We start from the raw sequence: 21,671 nt of genomic DNA, 5'->3' as shown, positions 1-21,671 counted from the left end.
CGAACCCACCACCTTTGGTCCTGGATCGGCTGCTTGCAAGGCAAACACCGCTGTGCTATCTCTCCGGGCCCACTACTGAACCTTTTATTCTTCTTCTTCTTCTTCTTCTTCTTTTTTTTTTGTTTTTTTTTTTTTTTTTGTTTTTGGGCCACATTCGGCGGTGCTCAGGGGTTACTCCTGGCTAGATCTGCTCAGAAATAGCTCCTGGCAGGTACGGGGGACCATATGGGATGCTGGGATTTGTACCAATCACATTAGGTCATGGGTCAGCTGCTTGCAAGGCAAACACCGCTGTGCTATCTCTCCGGCCCCTGAACTTTTTATTCTTTCTTCTTTTCATTTCATTTTATTTTATTTTTTGGGCCACACCTGGTGATGCTCAGGAGTTACTCCTGGCTAGGTGCTCAGAAATCGCTCCTGGTTTGGGGGACCATATGGGACACTAGGGGATCGAACTGCAGTCTGTCCTAGTCAGCACGTGCAAGGCAAATGCCCTACTACGTGCACCACCACTCCGGCCCCTTCTTTCTATTTTTTAATAACTTTGCTCTCTGTCATCTTGAAACAAATGTAATATGATCAGTTATGTCAACTATATGATGCATTTTCTTTAAATGAAAACAAAACAAAAAAAAAAAACAAGTGAAAGGTGGGGAGTTCTCAGCAACATTAAAGAAAAAAAACCACACAGGGGGCTGGAGAGATAGCACAGCGGTAAGGCATTTGCCTTGCACGCAGCGAATTCAGATTAGACAGTGGTTCAAATCCCGGTATTCCATATGGTCTCCTGTGCCTGCCAGGAGCAATTTCTGAGTGCAGAGCCAGGAGTAACCCGAGTGCCACCGTGTGTGACCCAAAAACAAAAAAACAAAAAAATAAAAAAAGAAAAGAAAAAACAAAACTATATAGTTTTGAGACACTGTTTTGACAGTGGCAGGTTTGAACCAGGGTCTTATACATGCTAAGCATGGGCTCTGGCAATGAGGCTCAGAAAGATGATCACCAACAATTCCTTTCTATGCTCCAGTCCTGCTTTCAGTCAGTCCATCTACTTCACTGATGTCCTCCTATCACGATATTTAAGTAGTCATGATCTCCAAGAGAAAACACAATAATTAGAAACTGAAAATAGAAGAAGCTGTATGTCTGAAGTGACTTTTCTGTATATATATCCCCAAATAGGAAAATACAAAACAAAACTAAGGGATGTGGGTCTCCTACACTTCAAATAAATTTTTATATAAGCAACTAGCATATTCTCAATTTTCTATGAATAATAAAAGAAAAGCAAGATGTAATATTGACCCCTGCAAGGAACCCATGCTGGGATTTCTGAGGGAGGACACTGGAGGTGACAAGTAAGGCTTCCAGATAGGGAGACCGTGGGCACCAGCATAGCTGGTTTCACTGTCATCTTCCTCAGTGGAGATTTTGCAGGAGAAATCATTGTTGAAGTTAATAACTTAGTATTAGCTCAAACCTTTGATACTAGTCAACTCATCATATAATAGGCCTGGAAATCCTTAAAGATCCACTGTGGGGGCTGGAGTGGTGGCGCAAGCGGTAGGGCATCTGCATTGCACGCACTGACCTAGGACGAACTGTGGTATGATCCCCTGACATTCCATATGGTCCCCCAAGCCAGGAGCGATTTCTGAGCGCCTAGCCAGGAGTAACTCCTGAGCATCACCAGGTGTGGCCCAAAAACCAAAAAAGCAAAAAAGTGATCCACTGTGATATCAAAGAAAAATATATCAAGACAAAATTTAGCCCCAAATGAGCCTGACTTCCTGCAGCAGCAAGTGGATTCACTGACCATGCAATGGAAACAAAATCCTGATTAATAAGACACAGGCAGTTTGCCACTGGCCAACATAGTGCCAACTCCTTGCCTCTCATTGAAAGAAGTGGTGCCCAATTGAGAATGGCAGCCCTGCACTCAGGTTTTGGTCAGCACAGGACATACCTAGCACAGCTGTGGCCTAGCCAACAAGAGGTTTAAGACAGAGGAATCAGTCCCGAGGAGCTGGAGTGTCTAGGACAGGTTTGCAGCAAAATGAAGTAACAGCAACAATCATAACAACAATAGTAACAATAATTACAAAGTTATTCCGAGCAGCCCCTACGAGATGGCAAGAGAAGGTCTGGTCAAGGTTCTTTCCAAAGGGACACAGAAGCCAGCAGATGGGGGACCTACCACCACATGCTCTTCCTTTTGGGGGTCCATCTACACCTGAGGAGAGAGCAGGTGATATCCTCTCTCTCTGGACTCCTGTGGGCAGTTCTCACACGCACACACATATATGACCCCTCACTTGTGAATGTTACAAGGGAACAGGACTCAGTTGGTGGCTCCAGTCAGGTCAATATCCCCAGGTACTCCCACCCCTTTCTAGTCAGATCCTGTGGATGTGCAGGCAGGGTGGCGTGAGGTTGTCTTCTTCTTTTTTTTTTTTTGTGGTCACACCCGGCAGCGTTCAGGGGTTACTCCTGCCTCTATGATCAGAAATCACCCCGGCAGGCACAGGGGACCATATAGGATGCCGGGGTTTGAACCACAGTCCTTCTGCATGAAAGGCAAATTTTACCTTACCACCATGCTATCTCTCCGGCCCCGAGGTTGTCTTCTTTTTTTTTTTTTTTTATTTTGGTTTGGGCCACACCCAATGACTCTCGGGGGTCACTCCTGGCTATGCGCTCAGAAGTCGCTCCTGGCTTGGGGGACCATATGGGACACCAGGGGATCAAACCTCGGTCCGTCCTAGGCTAGTGCTGGCAAGGCACTTACATCTAGCGCCACCGTGCTGGCCCCCGAGGTTGCCTTCTTGACTTGGTGTGTGTGTAGTTTTTTTTTTTGGGCTATACCTCGAGGTTTAACCTCAGGGATTACTCCTGGCTCTGTGTTCAGAAATTGTTCCTGGCAGGCTTGGGAGATCATATGGATGCTAGGAATCGAAATGGGGTCTGTCCTGGGTTGGCTGCATGCAAGGCCCTACCGCTGTGCTATCATTCTGGCCCCTCAATTTTGTGTTCTTTTTTTTTTTTTTTTTTTTTGTGGTTTTTTGGTCACACCCGGCAGTGCTCAGGGGCCACTCCTGGCTCCATGCTCAGAAATTGCTCCCGGCAGGCACGGGGGACCATATGGGACGCCGGGATTCGAACCGATGACCTTCTGCATGAAAGGCAAACGCCTTATCTCCATGCTATCTCTCCGGCCCCCAATTTTGTGTTCTTAAAGTGGGACATCCATGCAACAAAATGCTGCTTTCTAAGTTTTTTCACACTGCTTGGATCCACAAGTCTTTCATACACCCCACAAATGTAGATATCTGCCTTAGGCTGGCCTGCGGTCTGGCTGAGACTAGCATCCTGGCCCTGACTTGCTGGCACCAAAGACACAGCAAAAAGCATGAATGGAGTCAACGCTCCTTACATACATTTGTATATGCTGATGCAGTTTTCCTTTTCCTGCTTTGTCACTTAAACCTGGACATTCTAAAGGCACTGCAGGAAACCTTGTTCCTGAGAGGCCCCACCTTGGCCCCCACAGATGTCCTAGACTCAGGCTGCCCTGGCCAGGAGGGCGATGGGGCTCTTTTATCTCCCATACCTAAGCACCAGCCTGGGGGCCCCGTGAGGTGGGTCTGAAGGTTGTGGTGCCCAGTCCCTCCCTAACCTCATGCAACTTCAGAACTGGTGACAGTGAGTCTTTCAGGGAACGGCCCACAGTGGTGGCCTGGGGAAAAGGCACCAAGTCTTCAGCACAGACTACACACAGAGATGTAGGGAAGCGGTTTTCTTGGATGCAGGCGAGGATGGTGCAAGAGGTGCTGTGGGGCCATCCCTGGAGGTGGGTTAGGAGCAGGAAACCAGGGCCTTTACAGCAACAGCCAACAGTCTGCTCAAAGGGCTGGGGTGAGCTCCACAAGGAGGCCCCAAGTTCCATCTCTGGCACCCCATGGCTCCAGCCCTGAGCCATCAGGCTGCAAGGCTGAGTGAGGCCCTCTGAGTGTGGTCCTGTGCCCAAGTGCCACTGGGCAGACGATTCCCCTGGAAAAAGTGCACGTCACACACTGTCGCTCCATCGGCTAACAACAAACCTCTGTTGACTCACAGAACCAAGCGGATCTGGAAGATGCGAGTCAGGGCTCGGAAGAATTAGTCCGATTCATTCTGCTCAGGAAAAATCTGTTACCAGGGCCAAGGGGAAATCAACACACAAACCTCTGCTCTCAAGCCTTGTGTGACCAGCTGCTAGGCACACAGAAGTAATGTGAAACAATGAAGAGCTTCCCACAGACCAATGAAGTGTTCGCTGTATGCATTTCTAGAAACCTATCTTGATGTTAGGAATACAGGGCAAGTGACAAAAGCCACCTAGAAAAAGAAAGCAGTTGTTTTTTCCTTTTTTGGGGGGTGGGGTTTGGGTCAAACCCAGTGGTGCTTGGGAATTGAACCCAGGTTGGCCATGTGCAAGGAAAATGTCCTCCCGCTGTATTAACACCCTGCCCAGCCACAAACAGCAGTGCTAGACAGCTGCATGCTCCAACACAGAAGAGACCCATGAACATGCTGAGGAGACAAATCATCAGCTGGGAGAAACTCCTGCCCAAACACCCATCTGAGAACTAACTGGACTGGTGTGTGCGGGACACAGAGAGCTCGTAAAACCAGCACAAAGCAGCCCAAAGAAGTATCAGGCAAACATCCAAGCCACACCAGAGATCAGAGATGGCCGATAAAGAAACAAAAGCTCGACATTGTGTCATTAGCAAACTGCAAATCAGAAGAACATGGGGGCACTGTGCCACCTGACTCCAGAACATTCCAGAACACCGGCCACCCTAAAGGCAGTGGGGAGGAGCATGTGGGCACTTTGCACTCTTGGGATGGCTAGTGGACAGGGCACAGCTATGCTCTGTAAGCCAGATTGCTGGTTTTTTATATAACAAAATTCCTCTCGTCCAGCTCCAGGGTGCTGGCCCTCGGAGCTGAGCGGCCCCATCCTCACTAGCCCTGCGGATGTTTATAGCAGCTGGACTCATTGCCGCCAGAACTTGGAAGCAAACAGTGTGTCCAGGATGTCCGTCGAAAGTAAACGGATACACTGACCATGGTCTGCCAGACAAAGCATACAATTCTGTGGCGAGCCGAACAAGTCAGCATGGCCTGCGTGCTGAGTAGAGGCAACTTCCTGTCCAGGCCCAGCTGCTGGACACCCGGAAATAGGCAGGCATATGTGGAAGTGGCACCCAGGAGGCAGAGACGCTGGAGTGGGGATGGCTGTCAAATTCATACACAGTCAACCCCACTGGCTCACGACACACTTGAGGACTGGTTTTCTTGGTATTGGGGCCTTAACCAGAACAAACAGAAAAACTGCTGGGGAGGGGTGGGAAAATGGGAGAGTTGCTCGGGAGAATTGCTCAGCTCTGGGTTTCCATCAACCTGACTGACTGCTCCAAAACTATTCAAATATAAAGCAATGGTCAAATAGCACACACACATATGTACACACAGAAAGAATGAAAGAAACAGCATAAACTGTGCTGTTGGCTTCTATTTCCTTGGACTGAACAGATACATGCACAGGGATGGGACATATGAAACAGCAGAGGGGAGGCAGACTGAGCATAACTGTCTGAGGGTCTGCTTTTCCTTCAGAGGAGAAAGACTGGGAACTAGAGAAAAAGTAGGGGTGTGCAAATACCCCGCCCCTCCACCCCCCCCCCCATTAAATGTGGCTGTGAAGTGCCAATGACCTGTGTGCTTCTGGGAGCTAAGATAGCTCATGGACTCTCCCTGAGTAGAACAGAGAGAACCCAGAAGGTCATATGAAAGCCACCAAGGCCTGATGCCACACATCTGGATTTTGAGCTCCCAAATCAGAAAACCAGCCCTTAGCAGACATCAGTGAGGCTGGAGGTGCTGTGTTGACATGAGTGGGAAAAAGGGGTCTCAGCTGGGAACCACATGTGGGGACGAACATTCTGGTGTCATGTGCGAGGAGGTTTGAGGGTGTGAATGAGGGCCTGGAGATGAAGGGCGAGGCCACTCCCCATCCATGGACAATTCTAGATGGAATAAAAACATCAATTTTTCCTGGGCCATGTAAATAAATACAATGTCCCAGTTTCTGGTGCTGCACTGTCTTAGCCTGAGATCACTCAAGCTCTTACCATGTTTTTGTCTTTCTGTGGTCCCTCTGCAATGTTCTTTAGTGTATCGGTGTCAGCACTGTAGAAGCGCTAACATTTAGCTCCTGATTTCAAAGCCTCTCCTCCACCTTTGTGAAGGAGACTGGAAAACTGCCCCCCCACCCCCATTGCAGTTGGCCACTCCTGGTGCTTCTTGAAGGGCCCTGTGGTAAAGGGATGGAATTGGAACTCATTGATACATGCTATGCAGCAGCTCCACCATCTGAGACTCATCCCTCTTCTTTCACAATATTCGGAAGCTTCAGACCGTGTGCATTTGCTAGGAGTCCAGCCTACTCTGTTCTTTTTTTTTTTTTTTTTTGGTTTTTGGGCCACACCCTGTGAGGCTCAGGGGTTACTCCTGGCTATGCGCTCATAAGTTGCTCCTGGCTTCTTGGGGGACCATATGGGATGCCGGGGGATCGAACCGCGGTCCGTCCTAGGTTAGCGCAGGCAAGGCAGGCATCTTACCTCCAGCGCCACCGCCCGGCCCCCGCCTACTCTGTTCTGACCAGGCTTCAGCATTAGTACGACTCTGCCTCAATGATGGCAGCATGGAAGTCCTTGACATTTCTCATGACAATTGTCCTGAAAAGAAGTGCTTCTTCAGAGGCTAGCAGCTATCATCACAAACTTATTCTTCAACCCTTAGAACTTTCTGTCAAGTTCCAAGGAAAATACACTGGGGGTTTTGTCAGGACTGCATTGGGATTCATAAGCTGCTAATTTTTTCGCTAAGAGTACTTCCTCAAAAAAGAAGTGGGGGGGCAGAGCTAGAAGTAAGGCATCTGCCTTGCAAGCACTAGCCTAGGACTGACCACGGTACGATCCCCCGGCATCCCATATGGTTTCCCCAAGTCAGGAGCAATTTCTGAGCGCATAGTCAGGAGTAACCCCTGAGCATCACTGGGTGTGGCCCAAAAACCAAACCAAAACAAAAAAAAATGAAGTAGGGAGTGGGGGCCGGAGTAGTGCACAGGTGGTAAGGCGTTGGCCTTGCATGCACTAACCTAGGACGGACCACGGTTCGATCCTGTGACGTCCCATATGGTCCCCTAAGTCAGGAGCGATTTCTGAGTTCTTAGCCAAGAGCAACCCCTGAGCATCACTGGGTGTGGCCCAGAAACCAAAAACAAACAAAAAAAAGTAGGGAAAGAAAAAAAAAGTTTTTCCTCACAGAAACAGCCACTTGCCCAGCTCTTTAGTAGGTCCTAGTTCTCATCTTCAGGGTCCCCCTGCTCACAGTGCTTTCCAGTGCTTCTGGGAAAGGTGTTTCTCCTAGAAAAGGACTAGCACCTCCTCCAGCACATCTGTGGCATCCTACAGCTCCAGTGACCATTGTGAGGGAGTCTGGATTCACGACTTCCATTCATTTTACCCCTTACTTTTTAGAAGACAGACCAACTCAGCGTTCCAGAGTAGTCTGGCTTATTCCTGTCTGAAAATGAACCTTCTCTGGGATGGGTGACGGGCCCCAGGCCAGGACAGCCACAGGCGTGCTCATGGTGGCATCCGCAGCCTAAGATGATGAGATGACAGGATCAGTGCCAGAACCACGTGAAAAAGGCACCACATTCAAGGCATCAACCACTGCGCGTGGCTGGCTTCAGGTGTATTTATAACCCGATGCCTGACCATAAGAATATGGAACACAGTGTTAGAAGGCTCAGTTCAAGAATTAAGTCTTTCAATCGACTTCAAAGACGCCTACTTTGAAACCTTCTTAGACTTAATATACTTTTTAGGTTGGTACCACACCCAACCCAGAGTTGTGTGGTGGGGATGCCAGTCCAGCCCCCGCAGTACTCGGCCTGGTGGTCTGGGTCTGCTGCTTATGGTTAAGGCCCTGCAGTACACAGGGGCTAGACAGTGTTGGGAGGTGGGTGTCATCACACTCTGGGCCTCATGCTACCTAGACTTCTCAGAGCACTATCATTGATTGGAATATGGTCAGTGCCTCACACAGGGCAGCCCTCAGCTTGGTCCTGGCACCACAGAACCAAGTATCAAACTCCCTATCTCTTGGTAACCCAAAGGAGATAAAAAGAAACAGGGGAGAGGAAGATAGCTCAAGAGATAGAGCACACGCCTGGCATGTTTGAGGACCTGAATCTGATCCCTGTGACTGCAGGCTACTCCCTAGCTGAGAATATGTGGGAGCTATCACAGAAGAGAGCACCCAGGGAACATGATGGCTCTTTGAAGTTACCAAGAGATAAGACATGTTTCAAGTTTCAAAAAAAAAAAAAAAAAAAAAAAAAGTGCTGAAGGAGCTGAAGTGATATCACAGTGGGTAGGGCATTTGCCTTGTACATGGCCAACCCAGGTTTGGGCTCAATCCCCGGTGTCCCATATGGCCCCCTGAGCCTACCAGGAGTAATTTCTGAGTGCAGAGCCAGAAGTAACTCCAGAGTGCCACCAGGAGCGACCAAAAACCAAAATTAAAATAAAACAAACAAAACAAAACAAAAAAACTAGCTGAAGATACAGTGGTCCCCCCAGCAAGTGAGAGATGTTTTTGATTTTGGGGGGCCACTTGTGTGGCCAGGAAGAAAAGTAATCTAGTTTCCTCAAGGTCTGTCTGTCCCATGCAGTCCAGAGCCAAACACATTACTGAGCCTGTGGCCACAGCACACTTCTAGCAGGAGCCTCTGACCATCAGGCCAGAAAATACGTATCAGCGAAGTGGAAAGGCCTGACACTGCACAAACCAGGTCTCTGGCTTAATGCAGTCAAACTAACAATCACTAAGAAGAAATTTTCTAAACATTTGGTAACTAAAACATGAAATAATCCTGGATCAGAGATTAAAAATACACAGGAAACCAGGGCTAGGGAGATGGTTCACAGAGCTGCAGTGGAGGGAGATGGTCCTAGGTTCAATCTCCAGCACTGCTGGGTATGATTCTCCCCGCAAACACACGATAATACTGGATAAAGATAAAAATAAGACATCAAAAATATGTGCAGACAGCTAGAGGAAAATTCATGGAACTTAAAATTAGAAGAAAGTTCTAAATAATCTGTCTCTACCTTAAGAAACTATAAAAGGGGGCCCTGAGAGATAGCACAGCGGCGTTTGCCTTGCAAGCAGCCGATCTAGGACCAAAGGTGGTTGGTTCGAATCCCGGTGTCCCATATGGTCCCCCGTGCCTGCCAGGAGCTATTTCTGAGCAGACAGCCAGGAGTAACCCCTGAGCACCGCCAGATGTGGCCCAAAAAACCAAAAAAAAAAAAAAAAAAAAAAAAAAAAAAAAAAGAAACTATAAAAGGAGGGCCCGGAGATAGCACAGCGGTGTTTGCCTTGCAAGCAGCTGATCCAGGACCTAAGGTGGTTAGATAGTTGGTTCGTGTCCCATATGGTCCCCCGTGCCTGCCAGGAGCTATTTCTGAGCAGACAGCCAGGAGTAACCCCTGAGCAACACTGGGTGTGACCCAAAAACCAAAAACCAAAAAAAAAAAAAAAAAAAAAACCAAAACCAAAACCAAAACCAAAAAAACCCCCCCAAAAAACAAAAAACAAAAAAAAAATATAAAAGGGGATCGGAGAGATAAGATGGAGGTAGGGCATTTGTCTTGCATGCAGAAGGATGGTGGTTCGAATCCCAGCATCCCATATGGTCCCCCAAGCCTGCCTGGAGTGATGTCTGAGCGTAGAGCCAGGAGTAACCCCTCAGTGCTGCCGGGTGTGACCCAAAAACCAAAAAATATAAAAATAAAAGAAACTATAAAAAGTAATAATGCAGGATTACTAAAGAACATAATAGCACAAACAGTGAAACTGAAAACAGAAAAATAACAAAGCATAAAGTGAATTAAATAAAGCTGGTTTCTTAAAGGAAAATAAAAGCAACAGTAGAAAACAAACCTTCTAGAAAGACTGACATAAGGATAAATTACCAATGCTGGGGTGGGGTGGGGTGGGGTGGGGAGCAGCTAGTCTGTGGGACTATTGGAAGTCCCAGAAAGAGTGTGCTAGTGGGAAAGAAGCAACATACAGGATTAGCAGAGAATGTGATGGTCTGTGTAGAAAATCCCACCCTCCCAAAAAAGTGATAGCACAGGAGGGAGGGTTGGGAGGGCACTGACCTTGCCTGCAGCTGACCAGGGTTTGATCTCTGGCTTACCATATAGTTCCCCCACACTGCCAGGGGTCATTCCTGAGCACAGAGCCAGGAGTAACTCCTGAGCATCATTGGGTGTGGCTCAAACACAAAGCAAAAACATAAGATACTAACTAGTGAAGTAACTAAGGCTTATATAAAGTCCTGGGTTCTACCTCCAGCATTTAAAACTCACCAATAAAAAAATAAACCAATAAGAGCCGGAGAGATAGCACAGTGGTAGGGCACTTGCCTTGCATACATCTGATCCAGGATGGATGGTGGTTTGAACCTGGCATCCCATATGGTCCCCCGTGCCCGCCAGGAGCAAATCAGAGTGCAGAGTCAGGAGTAACCCCTGAGTGCTGCTAGGTGTGACCCCAAAATACCAACCCCTGCGCAAAACCAATAAAAAATAAAAGGACTGGAGTGATAATGCATCCCATCAACCCCCAGGATTCCAACTGTTCAGCACTACATATAAGTGGTCTCCTGAGCTCAAAGTCAGGAATAGCCTCTGAACACTTCTGGGTGTGGCCCAAAACAACAACAAAACACAGTATGTGTCCCAAGACCATAACAACACGAATTCCAAAAGATGTATGTAGGGGAGAGACAGGATAGCATATAAAGTACTTGTTTGGTACACAATAGGTCTGTGTCCCCAAGTCCCACCAGAGTGATCCCTGAGTGCTGAGCAAGGAGTCAACCTTGAGCACAGCTGAGTATGACCCCAAGACAATCAAAAAGTAAAAAGAATATTCATATGTTCATGGACGGTTACTTGTAAAATTTAGAATCTGGAAACCAAAATCATGCCCCAATATGGATGAGTGAATGCAGATGTGGCCCCTGTCCCACAAGTTATGAGATGAAAGCTCATTTCTTGCACCAACACAGAACTGGAGAGGGCCACACTAAGTGAGAGACTAATGACAGATGATCTCACTCATAGGTGGGATGCTGAGAAACAAGGCAAGGGAAGCAACATGGTCCAACAAAAACAAAGCCTGAGGGTCTGAGCACAGACCTGCAATGGGGAGTGGCTGAAAGAGCAGAAGGAGGAGGGTTCACAGGTTGTAGGGAGATGTCAGCACTTAGGTGGTGGGTGTGGTATTAATACTGTACTCCTAAAACACAAACAAACAGTGACAGGCTTGCAAACCAACATTACTTTAATTAAAAAACAAACAAGCACAACAAGTAGTTTGTAGCAAACAGGTAAAAGCTCTACCAAAAGGTAAAGTTTCTGACAAGAATAGAATTTGGGGCTAAGCGATGGCACAGCAGGGAGGGCAATTTGTCTTCCATGTGGTCAACCCGGCTTCATCCCCGGCATCCCATATCATCCCCCAACACCACTAAGAGTGATCCCTGACCACTGCCAGATATGGCCCAAAACAAAACAAAACCAAAGGTGCAATTCCCATATACATGACCAACTGTACCCTCAGCACTTCCCCAGATGCATGAAAAGGCAGGTCTTTACAGAGGTGGGGAAGCGCCAGAGGCCCTGACAGGTGATAGATAAAGGGTTCACTGGTAAATGGGTACTCTCAGAGTTAAAAAGCACAGATTACTGGTTACTGACAGATTGCAAAGGTAGGTGAATCTCCAGAATATTATGCTGAATTGTAAAAGCCAATTTGAGGGTGAGGAGGGGTTGGGCCATACCAGGTGATGCTCAGGGCTTATTCTTGGCAGGTTTGGGGGACCATGTGGGGTGTTGGGGATAGAACCTGGGTTGACCCGTGTGCAAGGCAAGGCAAGGCAAGTGCCCTATCAATTGTACTATCACTGACCCCAACAAAAACCAATTTTACTTAAGAGAACACATTCTATATTTGATCACCAAATATTTTTGAAATAATAAAACTTGGGACCAGAGAGCTGGAATATGTGCTTACCCTGCACGGTCCCCTGAGCACCAACCAAAGACAACCCCCCCCCCCCCCCCGCCCCAGCACAGAGCCAGGAGCAGCCTCAGAGCAGCACTAGATGTGGCTCCAACCCAGCCGTAGTCTGCACCAAAAGAAAGAACAAACACTATGGAACAGTAGTAATATGGCAGTAGTAATAGCACAGTGGGGCATTTGCCTTGCAAGCTGCTTACCAGGGATAGACTCAGAACAGATCTAGGTTCGATCCCCAGCATCCCATATGGTTCCCTGAGCCTGTCACACAGCGCAGAGCCAGGAATAACCGAGTGCTGCAGGGTGTGCCCCCCAAAAAACCCCCAAACAAACAAACAAACAAAAACAACTGACTCCTAGAAGGCTCAGGTATCGAGGCTAAGGCATGGTGAGTGAGTGACCTCCATGTGTGGAAACTGCTCTCATTATAGTCAGGAGCCAGAGAATGCCCTACAGGATTTGCGGGTGTTGGGGGACAAAGTAGAGGGGACCTGGGATCTGCACAACAACTCAGCAGCGCACAAGACGTCACAATGATCTCAAAATGTACGTCTGAGTCAGACGAAGGGAAAAAGACCAGGCTCTGTGCCCAGTTTTTGGTCCCCACATGCTGGCTGGGTCACTGAACTCGATGGATTTTCAACTGTCTGAGGCCTCAGGCCCTTGCGCTCCAGTCCCAGTTCCAGTCCTCTATATCCTCTCTGCCTAGGCTAACAGCACCCGGGTTCCCTCCTATGTGATGGCATTTGACAGCACTGGCTGGGTGCTTTAAAAACAGGCGAGTAATAGAGGTGGATGCAGATAGAGCATCTCTAAACTGTATATCCTGGTCCCACCACTAAAGCCACGCGAAGCTATCAACTCTAAAAAAAGTATCTTTCCAAAGTGGCCCTGTCCAAATATAGATATGGCAGATAGGTGGGTTTTAAAAAGAAAGAGGATTGCCTTACTACTGATACAATTGCTAAAATGAGTTTAATGGGAAACCACCAGTGGTAAAAACGTTGGGGAGGAAAACAGAAAACTGGTCAACAACAAATCTTGTTTCTTTTGATAAGGAAGTCAGTAAAAGTTAATGTTTATGTGCCTCAGAAAAAGGATAAGACCGGGTTTTCTAGAATGCACTTAATACAATAATTTAACTTAAGATTTGATGTTACTAAATATTTTCTCTACCTCCCCAGTTGAAAGAAAGTAGAAGGAGCCAAATCTTTATATACCTCTCTATGGGCCTGGTTCAGAGGTCCAGAAAAGCAGCAAAAATAAAACGAGGCTCTGGGACAGAGCAGGCCTGAAAGACGCACTTTCCCCCAGAAGACAGGAGTTTGCAAATGCAGACTGAATCACAGCACCCGCCTTTCAAGTTTAGGAAGTATTGGGCCAGGGCTGACTCACAGCTTTTCAAAGAGGTGAAAAGGAAAGAGACGTTTTATCATTCAAATGCTTCTCTTCTCTCCAAGGTCCTCAAAGAGCCTTTCTAGTAAAAAGAGCCATTTTAACAACAAATGCTCCGAGTGAGTGGGGATTCTGGACCTGTGAGGGACCAGGGTGAAGTGAAAGGACAGATCCCCTTCGACAACACTGGGGGGGGGATGACAGGGGGTGTCTGGGCAGCGGCAGGATTCCGGGAGAACAAGTTCGCCTGTGCTCCAGCTGGACACCACTTCCCTCCTCTCGGAAAGCCGTCTACAAAATGGCCTGGGAAAGGCGAGGGGGCAGGGAAAGCCAGAGGCTGGAAAGAAAGAAAAGGGCAACGGGAAGAGGGGAGGACCCCACGGGCTGGCGCCACTTGCATTGCTTGGGGGGGGTCCTTTGGCAAAGGACAGCGCCCAGGACCGCAGGCCTAGATGGTATGGGGGAGACCAGCACTGGGAGAGGCAGAGACCAGCATGATGGGGGGGGGGAGTAGGGGGGGAAGGCCGGCAGAAATGTCTGATACTCCATCGGTTGGGGGAACAAGTCCTACTCGAATGCGACAACTTGCTGAAGGTCTCCTGCCATGCCTGCGATTTGCTAAGATCAGCCTAGAATCTTGGGGCTTGGGGTGGGGGGCGTGCAGTCAGCCACTCCCTCCCATGCTATTGCTCCGATTGCAGAGCTTGGCGTGTGCGTGTGCGTGTGTATGTGGTATGGTGGGGTGGGGTCAACCACGAGACTTAATGTTTCTAGACTTAATGGGGGGGACACGTGTGTGTGTGTGTGGGGGGGTGGGGTCAACCACGAGACTTAATGTTTCTGAACTTAATGGGGGGGACACATGTGTGTGTGTGTGTGTGTGTGTGTGTGTGTTGGGGTGGGAGCAACCACGAGACTTAATGCTTCTGAACTTAATGGAGCCGGGGAAGGAGGGACAGAGCCGCAGAGGACCCCAAGCAGGGGCGCCCCAGGGAAGCCAAAAAAAGTCCTGGGGCCTCCAAGTAGGTACCCCGGACCTGGCGAGCAAATGCAGCTAGCGATGCATGGACGGGTCTGATGGGCCTGTGGGCCTGGCACACCTGTGCCCCGGGGAGCCCCCAGGCCAGGTGAGCATCGCACCCCGCCTTTAGGTGCAACCTTGCCCAGATGTCCCCTACGAGCCTTGGTATACCCTTCACGTCCAGGTGAGTGCCCCACCGCTTGCCCAAGTGACCCCTTGGCCCTGATGCACTTCAGGCCCACATAAGCACCCCCTAGCACCCAGATGTGGCCCCCCCAAGCCCAAGTGCACCCAGATGGCCCCCCAGGCCAGCTGAGCATCCCCCTACGCCTAGGTACTCCATCCCACCCTACGCCTCTAAGTGCAACCTGGCCCAGATGCCCCCCATGGCGTGCCCAAGTGACCCCTTGGCCCTGATGCACTTCAGGCCCACATAAGCACCCCCCAGCATCCAGGTGTGGCCCCCCCAAGCCCAAGGGCACCCAGATGGCCCCCCAGGCCAGCTGAGCATCCCCCTACACCTAGGTACTCCATTCCCCCCATGCCTCTAAGTGCAACCTGGCCCAGATGCCCCCCATGGCGTGCCCAAGTGACCCCTTCGCCCAGATGGCCCCCCCCTCCCCATCCAGGTGAGCATCCCCAACACCCAGATGTGGCCCCCCCCACCGGGCCCAGGTGCACGCCGCCCCCTCCCGCACCTTGAGGATGTTGTCGAAGATGGTGTCGCGGAACTCGAGCAGCGCCTTCTGGTCGAACTCGCGGCCGTGGATGATGCGCATCTGCTTGAGGAACGTGGACTTGCCGCTCTCGCCCGCGCCCAGCAGCAGGATCTTGACGAGCCGCCGCACGGCGCGCCGCTCCCGCGCCAGCCCCGCGTCGATGTCCCGGCTGCGCCGCCGCGCCTCGCGCTCCGCGTCGCGGGCCCCGCCGCCCGCCGCCCGCCGCTCGCGGGCCTCGGCCGGCAGCAGGCAGCGGCTCAGCGTCCGCACCACCCCGGACATGACCGCTCAGGCCGCCGCCGCCGCCGCGCCCCGCCGCCGCCCGCGCGCCATGGACACCGCCGCGGCGACGCCACGCCAGGCGAGGCGAGGGAGCCCCGCGCGGCTCCGGCCGCTCCCTCAGGCCGCTGCCGCCGCCGCCGCCGCCGCCGTCGCGTCCGCCGCCGCCTCCGCCGACCGAGGCCCCCCGGGCACACGCGCGTTCCCGGTCTCCGCTCGAGCCCGCGGAGGGGCGGGGGCGGCACCGCCCGCGACGCGCTGATTGGTCGAGCTTCCGTCAGTCAGGCCGCGCGAGACTTTCGATTGGTCAATCCCGCACTTGTAGGCGGGCCTTCTTTCTTTGCTTTAGGGGCGGGGCCGACTCTTGCAGGGGCGGGCTCTTTGGGTTCAGGGCGCATCTCATTGGGCGCCGGGGCCGGGAGCTCTTTCTTTCAGAATGAAAGGGAGGCGGAGTCTCCGAGGAGGCGGGGCGAGCGTCCGTCATGACGCCTTTTCATTGCTGGAGGGCCACGTCGCTCACCGCGAAGGGGCTTGTGATTGGCCGTGGCCCCCAGACGGGGCGCGGCTACAAGTGCCAGGTGTACAGAAAGCTTCTCTTAGGTTAGCCAGACTGACTGGGTCAACCTGTGAGAGCTGGTGGCCGCTGAGCGGCCTCTCCAAAGACTTCGCTTGGGGAAACGCTGAGTTGCAAAGGGGTGTTGGTTGTGTGGTGGGAGGAGAGCTCCCGCGGCTCAAGTTGACAGAGGAAAGTTGTGCCGAAGCCATTTTCTTCTCAAAAACGCTGGAGGGAGACGAATCACGACATTTCAGAAACAAGTCCCTTTGGAGGGGAGACCCAGGGCCTCTGAGCCCCTTTCTTCACGCAGGCTATTGATTAGCAACCTGGACCCCCTAAGTGAAAAACAGGGCTGCAATCTCTGTGGGAGTCAGTCAGGGTCTTGCTAGCTCGTCCTCTTAACTCTATATCTCCAGCTGCATCGTTGTCTTCTATTTATCCCCTTCTGTGAAAGTGGGGTGAGAAGAGCGATAAAGGCCAGAGAAAGCCTGAAAGAGCTTGCATGTGCCAGACCATGGAGGACCTGACTGGAGGCGGATCTCTTTCTTTCCCAGAGCCCCCCCTGGAAGAGCTCAGGTAGCTCTTAATCTCCAGGCGAGCAGGATTTGGAAACCCAAAAGTCTGTGAAGGATAAAAACAGACATTCAAACTTTTAAGTTTACTTGAGGAAAAAGAAAGAAAGAGAAAAAAAAAAGGATTCTAAGTGGAGCACCAAACAGGAAATAGGCCTGGGATCTGGGGGGGGGGTGGGGGGGGAGAGAGAGAGAGAGAGAGAGAGAGAGAGAGAGAGAGAGAGAGAGAGAGAGAGAGAGAGAGAGAGAGAGAGAGAGAGAGAGAGAGATGAACTGGTTTCAGCTTAAAGCATACTCATAGCAGCTAGCTCTGATTTGGCTCTGATCTTTCCATGTCTGGGTTTGTGTAAGGTTAATGGCAGACCCTGCAGCCTCCTCTCCTCCCCAGAAGGGTAAATACAGACTGAGAAGGCCGATATCCAGGTCTCACACACCATGGCTAGGAGCCCCAATCTCCCTCAGCGCCTCACTGTAGAGGGAATGAAAAGAAAAGGACACCGGAAGGAGACTTCACTCCCCCACCAGCCATGGCTGGGAAAGCACCAGCCGGGTGACTTCTGGATGGAATCTGGGGCTGAGAAAGAAGCAGCCTCTGGACAGAGAACACTGAGGATGACTCAGGGCTCTTCTGAGTAGCTCTGTCTCTGACTACTCTGGCCCACCAGGCCTTACTCCTTGGACACCAAGGGACACAGAGGTCTGTCTGCACCTAAACTCCCAGGCTTCAACTAATGCCCCTGGTGGGAGGTGCATGTCCTTGGCCGAGGCCCCCAGCAGGTTGCCTAAGAGTTGCACACAGGATTTTCTGTGCTCCTACAAAGCCAAGAAAAGGAAAGCCACATCCCTCACACCTGCGCCAAACAAGCTGAGCATGATTGCAGGGATTAAAAAGTGGGGAAACCCCATAAAGCAACATTTTGTTTTGTTACAGGTAGAAAACCAAAAAAAATTAATTTTTGGTTTTTGGGCCACAGGGGTTACTCCTGGCTATGTGCTCAGAAATCGCTCCTGGCTTGGGGGACCATATGGGACGCCAAGGGGATCGAACTGTGGTCCGTCCTAGGTTAGCACTTGCAAGCAAATGCCCCACCGCTTGCACCATCGCTCCAGCCTGAAAACCAGAATTTTGAGCAAATCAAGTGAACTATGATGAGGCCTGTCCTGTGTGGCGTTCTTTGTGCCAAGCCTGGACCACACAATCATCCAGAGGCTACGATGCTTGACAGGCTTAGTTCTATATCTTTGACGGTCCCTTCGTTATTTGCCAGGCAGCTGGAAAGGGCCTCGATCCGGCACTTCAATTGTCCTGCCTGCGCAGCTGGGAGGGGCAATCGGAGATGATTGTAACCGAAGAAACCAGGTCCCAGGAAGCTCACATCACATGGCAGGAAGCTGGGAAGGTGCAGAAACTGGTCTGAAACATGAGCTCCACAATAAGGGGTCTCAGGAGAGTCTCAGCACCAGGCCACTGTGTTGATGGGCACCAGAGCCAGTCACAGCCACTCTGACACTTACTTCCCTGCTTCCTACATCCGGATAGGTATGGGGCTATGTTCTCCATCCTGGCCCACTAGCACAGTGCCTGGCACAAAACAGGCATGCGGACATTTTTGTTTGTTTCTTTTAGGTTCACATCTGGCGGTGCTCAGGGCTTACTCCTGACTCTGTGCTCAAAAATTACTTCTGGCAGGCACAGGGGACCATATGGGATGATTGGGTTAGAACTTTGGCCAGCTGCAAGCAAGGCCTACCCATTATGTTCGCCCCCGCATTTCTAACTTTGAAGTTTAGGTCGTGTAAATTCAGAATAATAATAGCATGATGATTGAGGTCTGATATTTGTTCCACGTCAAACTTGGGGGAAGGTCTGCTCAGCTAAAGTGAAGGTGTAGTTGGGAGGAAATTCATCAATAGGAGATGCGGGGCCAGAATGTGCCAGCAGATGGCAGTCCAGTCTAACTAAGATGACCGAGAGGAGGGAGGGGAGAGAGCAGTGGAAGGAAGAAGAGTCCCTTGAGCACTGTTCCAGGAGCACTCCCCAAGCACTGTACTGGGAGTGAGGACTACCTTTGACTCTTTGGCAAAAGATAGTTTCAGATTAAGACTGATAAAATAGAATAAATGAGTATACAGGTCTGAATCTTAATACCAGTACATGGAGGACAAAGGAGAGGAAAGAGGAAGAACGGCAAACATCCATCTCATGTATTTCCAGAAGGGGTTCCTGCAAGGAAGAGAGCACAATTCAAATGATGGTGGCTGAGAATTAGAAACTTTTTTTTTTTTTTGGAGGGCCACACCCGGCAGCACTCAGGGGTTATTCTTGGCTCTGCACTCAGAAATCGCCCCTATCAGGCTGAGGAGACCATATGGGATGCTGGAATTAGAACTTGGGTCAGTTTTATGTCGGCTGCATGTAAGGCAAACATCCTACCACTGTGCTATCACTACAGCTCCTGAAAGAATTGGAGTTTTTAAAAAATATTTATTTAGTTTAGTACTCAAGGTACTCAGGGCTTACTACTGTTCTTGCACTGGGAAGTCGGTCTTGGTAGTGCTTAGGGATATATGTAGTGTCAGAGACAAATCTGGGTATGTGTCTTACTCTCTTACATTCTCTCTCCAGCCAGTGACTGAGAATTTTACATGAAAAAAAAAAAAAATGAGGGGCTGGGAAGATGGCGCTAGAGCTAAGGTATCTGCCTTGCAAGCGCTAGTGTAGGACGGACCGTGGTTCGATCGCCTGGCGTCCCATATGGTCCCCCCAAGCCAGGAGCGATTTCTGAGCACATAGCCAGGAGTAACCCCTGAGCGTCAAACGGGTGTGGCCCCCCCAAAAAAAAAACAAAAAAAAAAGAAAAATAATGATATAAAATACCCACCACTCTTTATTGCTAAGAGTGAAGAATGAAGAATGTGTGTGTGTGTGTGTGTGTGTGTGTGTGTGTGAGAGAGAGAGAGAGAGAGAGAGAGAGAGAGAGAGAGAGAGAATTCAATGTTTTTACGCTCGACCCTCAATGCCAAGCACTGTCCATAGACTTGCACTTTTCCAAATCAATGCCACCAGTGGATTCTTTGGATCCACTACAATTGAAAGTTAATCTTGCCTCTCCAAAAGAGGAAGCAGGACAGGAAGGAATGTCTAAAAAGCAGAGAGAGAGGAGCTGGAGTGATAGCACAGGGTAGGACGTTTGCCTTGCATGCGGCCATCACAAGAACAGACCCCATTTCGAATTCCAGCATCCCATATGGTCCTCCAAACCTGCTAGGAGATACTTCTGAGCGCAGAGTCAGGAGTAACCCCTGAGAGCTGCTGGGTGTGGCCCAAATTAAAACAAACAAACAAACAAACAAAAAAAGACAGAGAGAATAACCATAAGCTTGAATTGTAAACCAAGGAAAAAACCCTTTAAGAAAATGGAGAAATGGGGTCTGAGAATAGCACAATGGTAGGCTGTTTGCCTTGCACGCAGCCAATCCAGGACAAATGGTGGTTTGAAACCCTGCATCCCATAAGGTCCCCTGAGCCAGCCAGGAGCGGATTTCTTTTTTTTTTTTTTTTTGGTTTTTGGGCCACACCCGGTGGTGCTCAGGGGTTTCTCCTGGCTGTCTGCTCAGAAATAGCTCCTGGCAGGCACAGGGGACCATATGGGACACTGGGATTTGAACCAACCACCTTTGGTCCCTGATCGGCTGCTTGCAAGGCAAATGCCGCTGTGCTATCTCTCCGGGCCCAGGAGCGATTTCTGAGTGCAGAGCCAGGAGTAACCCCTGAGCGCTGCTGGGTGTGACCCAAAAACAAACAAACAAACAAACAAAAACAAAGAGAAGATTCTTTCTTAGGAATGAAAGTGCTCAGGGCAGGCCATGCCTTCTCTGTTGCAGAGACATACTGTTGGGTGTGCCTGGTCCCGTTTCACTGCACATCTGTTTCTAAGGGTCACCAACAAGCAATGCACATTAAGTGTCCAAGAGGGCAGCCAGTTCTGAGACTGGTCACAAGAAAGGGGCTCTGTCCCTACACTCCTTCCTTCTGTTCCTGCACTGGAACACAATACTCTCAGGGTCCCAAAGTTTTGCTACAATTGCACACTGCCAGATGCAACCCCTTCCCTCACCACATCTTTGCTGATTCTGGGGAAACACCTCAGGAATTTCCCGTGGAAGGGAAGCAGAGGGCCAGGTGTGGGGAGAGAATAGTCAGCTGTCAACCTCACCACCCCCAATTCTCCCCAAACTCCAAAAACCCTCCGTGGATTCTGTGGCTTTTGCTGGCAATCGGAGCCTCACCTTGCTGTTTTCAAGCCACCTTTCTTCTTTTTTCTTTATTTTATTTTATTTTGATTTTTGGGCCACACTTGGCAGCGCTCAGGGGTTATTTCTGGCTCTGCGCTCAGAAATCTCTCCTGGCAGGCTTGGGGGATCATATGGGATGCCGGGATTCAAACCACTATCTTTCTGCATGCAAAGCAAATGCCCTACCTCCAGGCTATCTCCCCGGCCCCCTTCTTTCTTTTATTTCATTTTGTTTTTTTGGGCCACACCTGGCAATGCTCAGGGTTTATTCTTGGCTCTGTGCTCAGAAATCTTTCCTGGCAAGCTCAGGGGACCATATGGGGTGCTGGGTATCAAACCTGGGTTTGTCCCAGGTCTGCTGCATGCAAAACAAACTCCCTACAGCTGAGCTATCACTCTGGTCCTCTTCTTTTTTTTTTTTTTTTTTTGGTTTTTGGTTTTTGGGCCACACCCGGCGGTGCTCAGGGGTTACTCCTGGCTGTCTGCTCAGAAATAGCTCCTGGCAGGCACGGGGGACCATATGGGACACCGGGATTCGAACCAACCACCTTTGGTCCTGGATCGGCTGCTTGCAAGGCAAATGCCGCTGTGCTATCTCTCCGGGCCCATCTCTTCTTTTT

The 21,671-nt window shown here is 50.1% G+C and overlaps 1 protein-coding gene across 1 annotated transcript in view; it reads right to left on the bottom strand.

Moving 5' to 3' along the window:
• The window catches only part of GNA12 (G protein subunit alpha 12), a 36,349-nt gene extending 20,719 nt beyond the window's left edge, over positions 1-15,630 (bottom strand). Inside the window, exon 1 of the mRNA XM_049788657.1 lies at positions 15,328-15,630. Coding sequence (XP_049644614.1) covers positions 15,328-15,630 — 303 coding nt within the window. The remainder of the gene's footprint in view (positions 1-15,327) is intronic.
• Positions 15,631-21,671: the final 6,041 nt, after the last annotated feature.

The sequence above is a fragment of the Suncus etruscus genome, chromosome 15 (assembly GCF_024139225.1).
Source record: "Suncus etruscus isolate mSunEtr1 chromosome 15, mSunEtr1.pri.cur, whole genome shotgun sequence".
In the NCBI taxonomy this organism is placed as follows: Eukaryota; Metazoa; Chordata; class Mammalia; order Eulipotyphla; family Soricidae; genus Suncus; species Suncus etruscus.
Note: the sequence above shows the minus strand (reverse complement) of the source record. Positions and strands in the feature narration are given on the sequence as shown.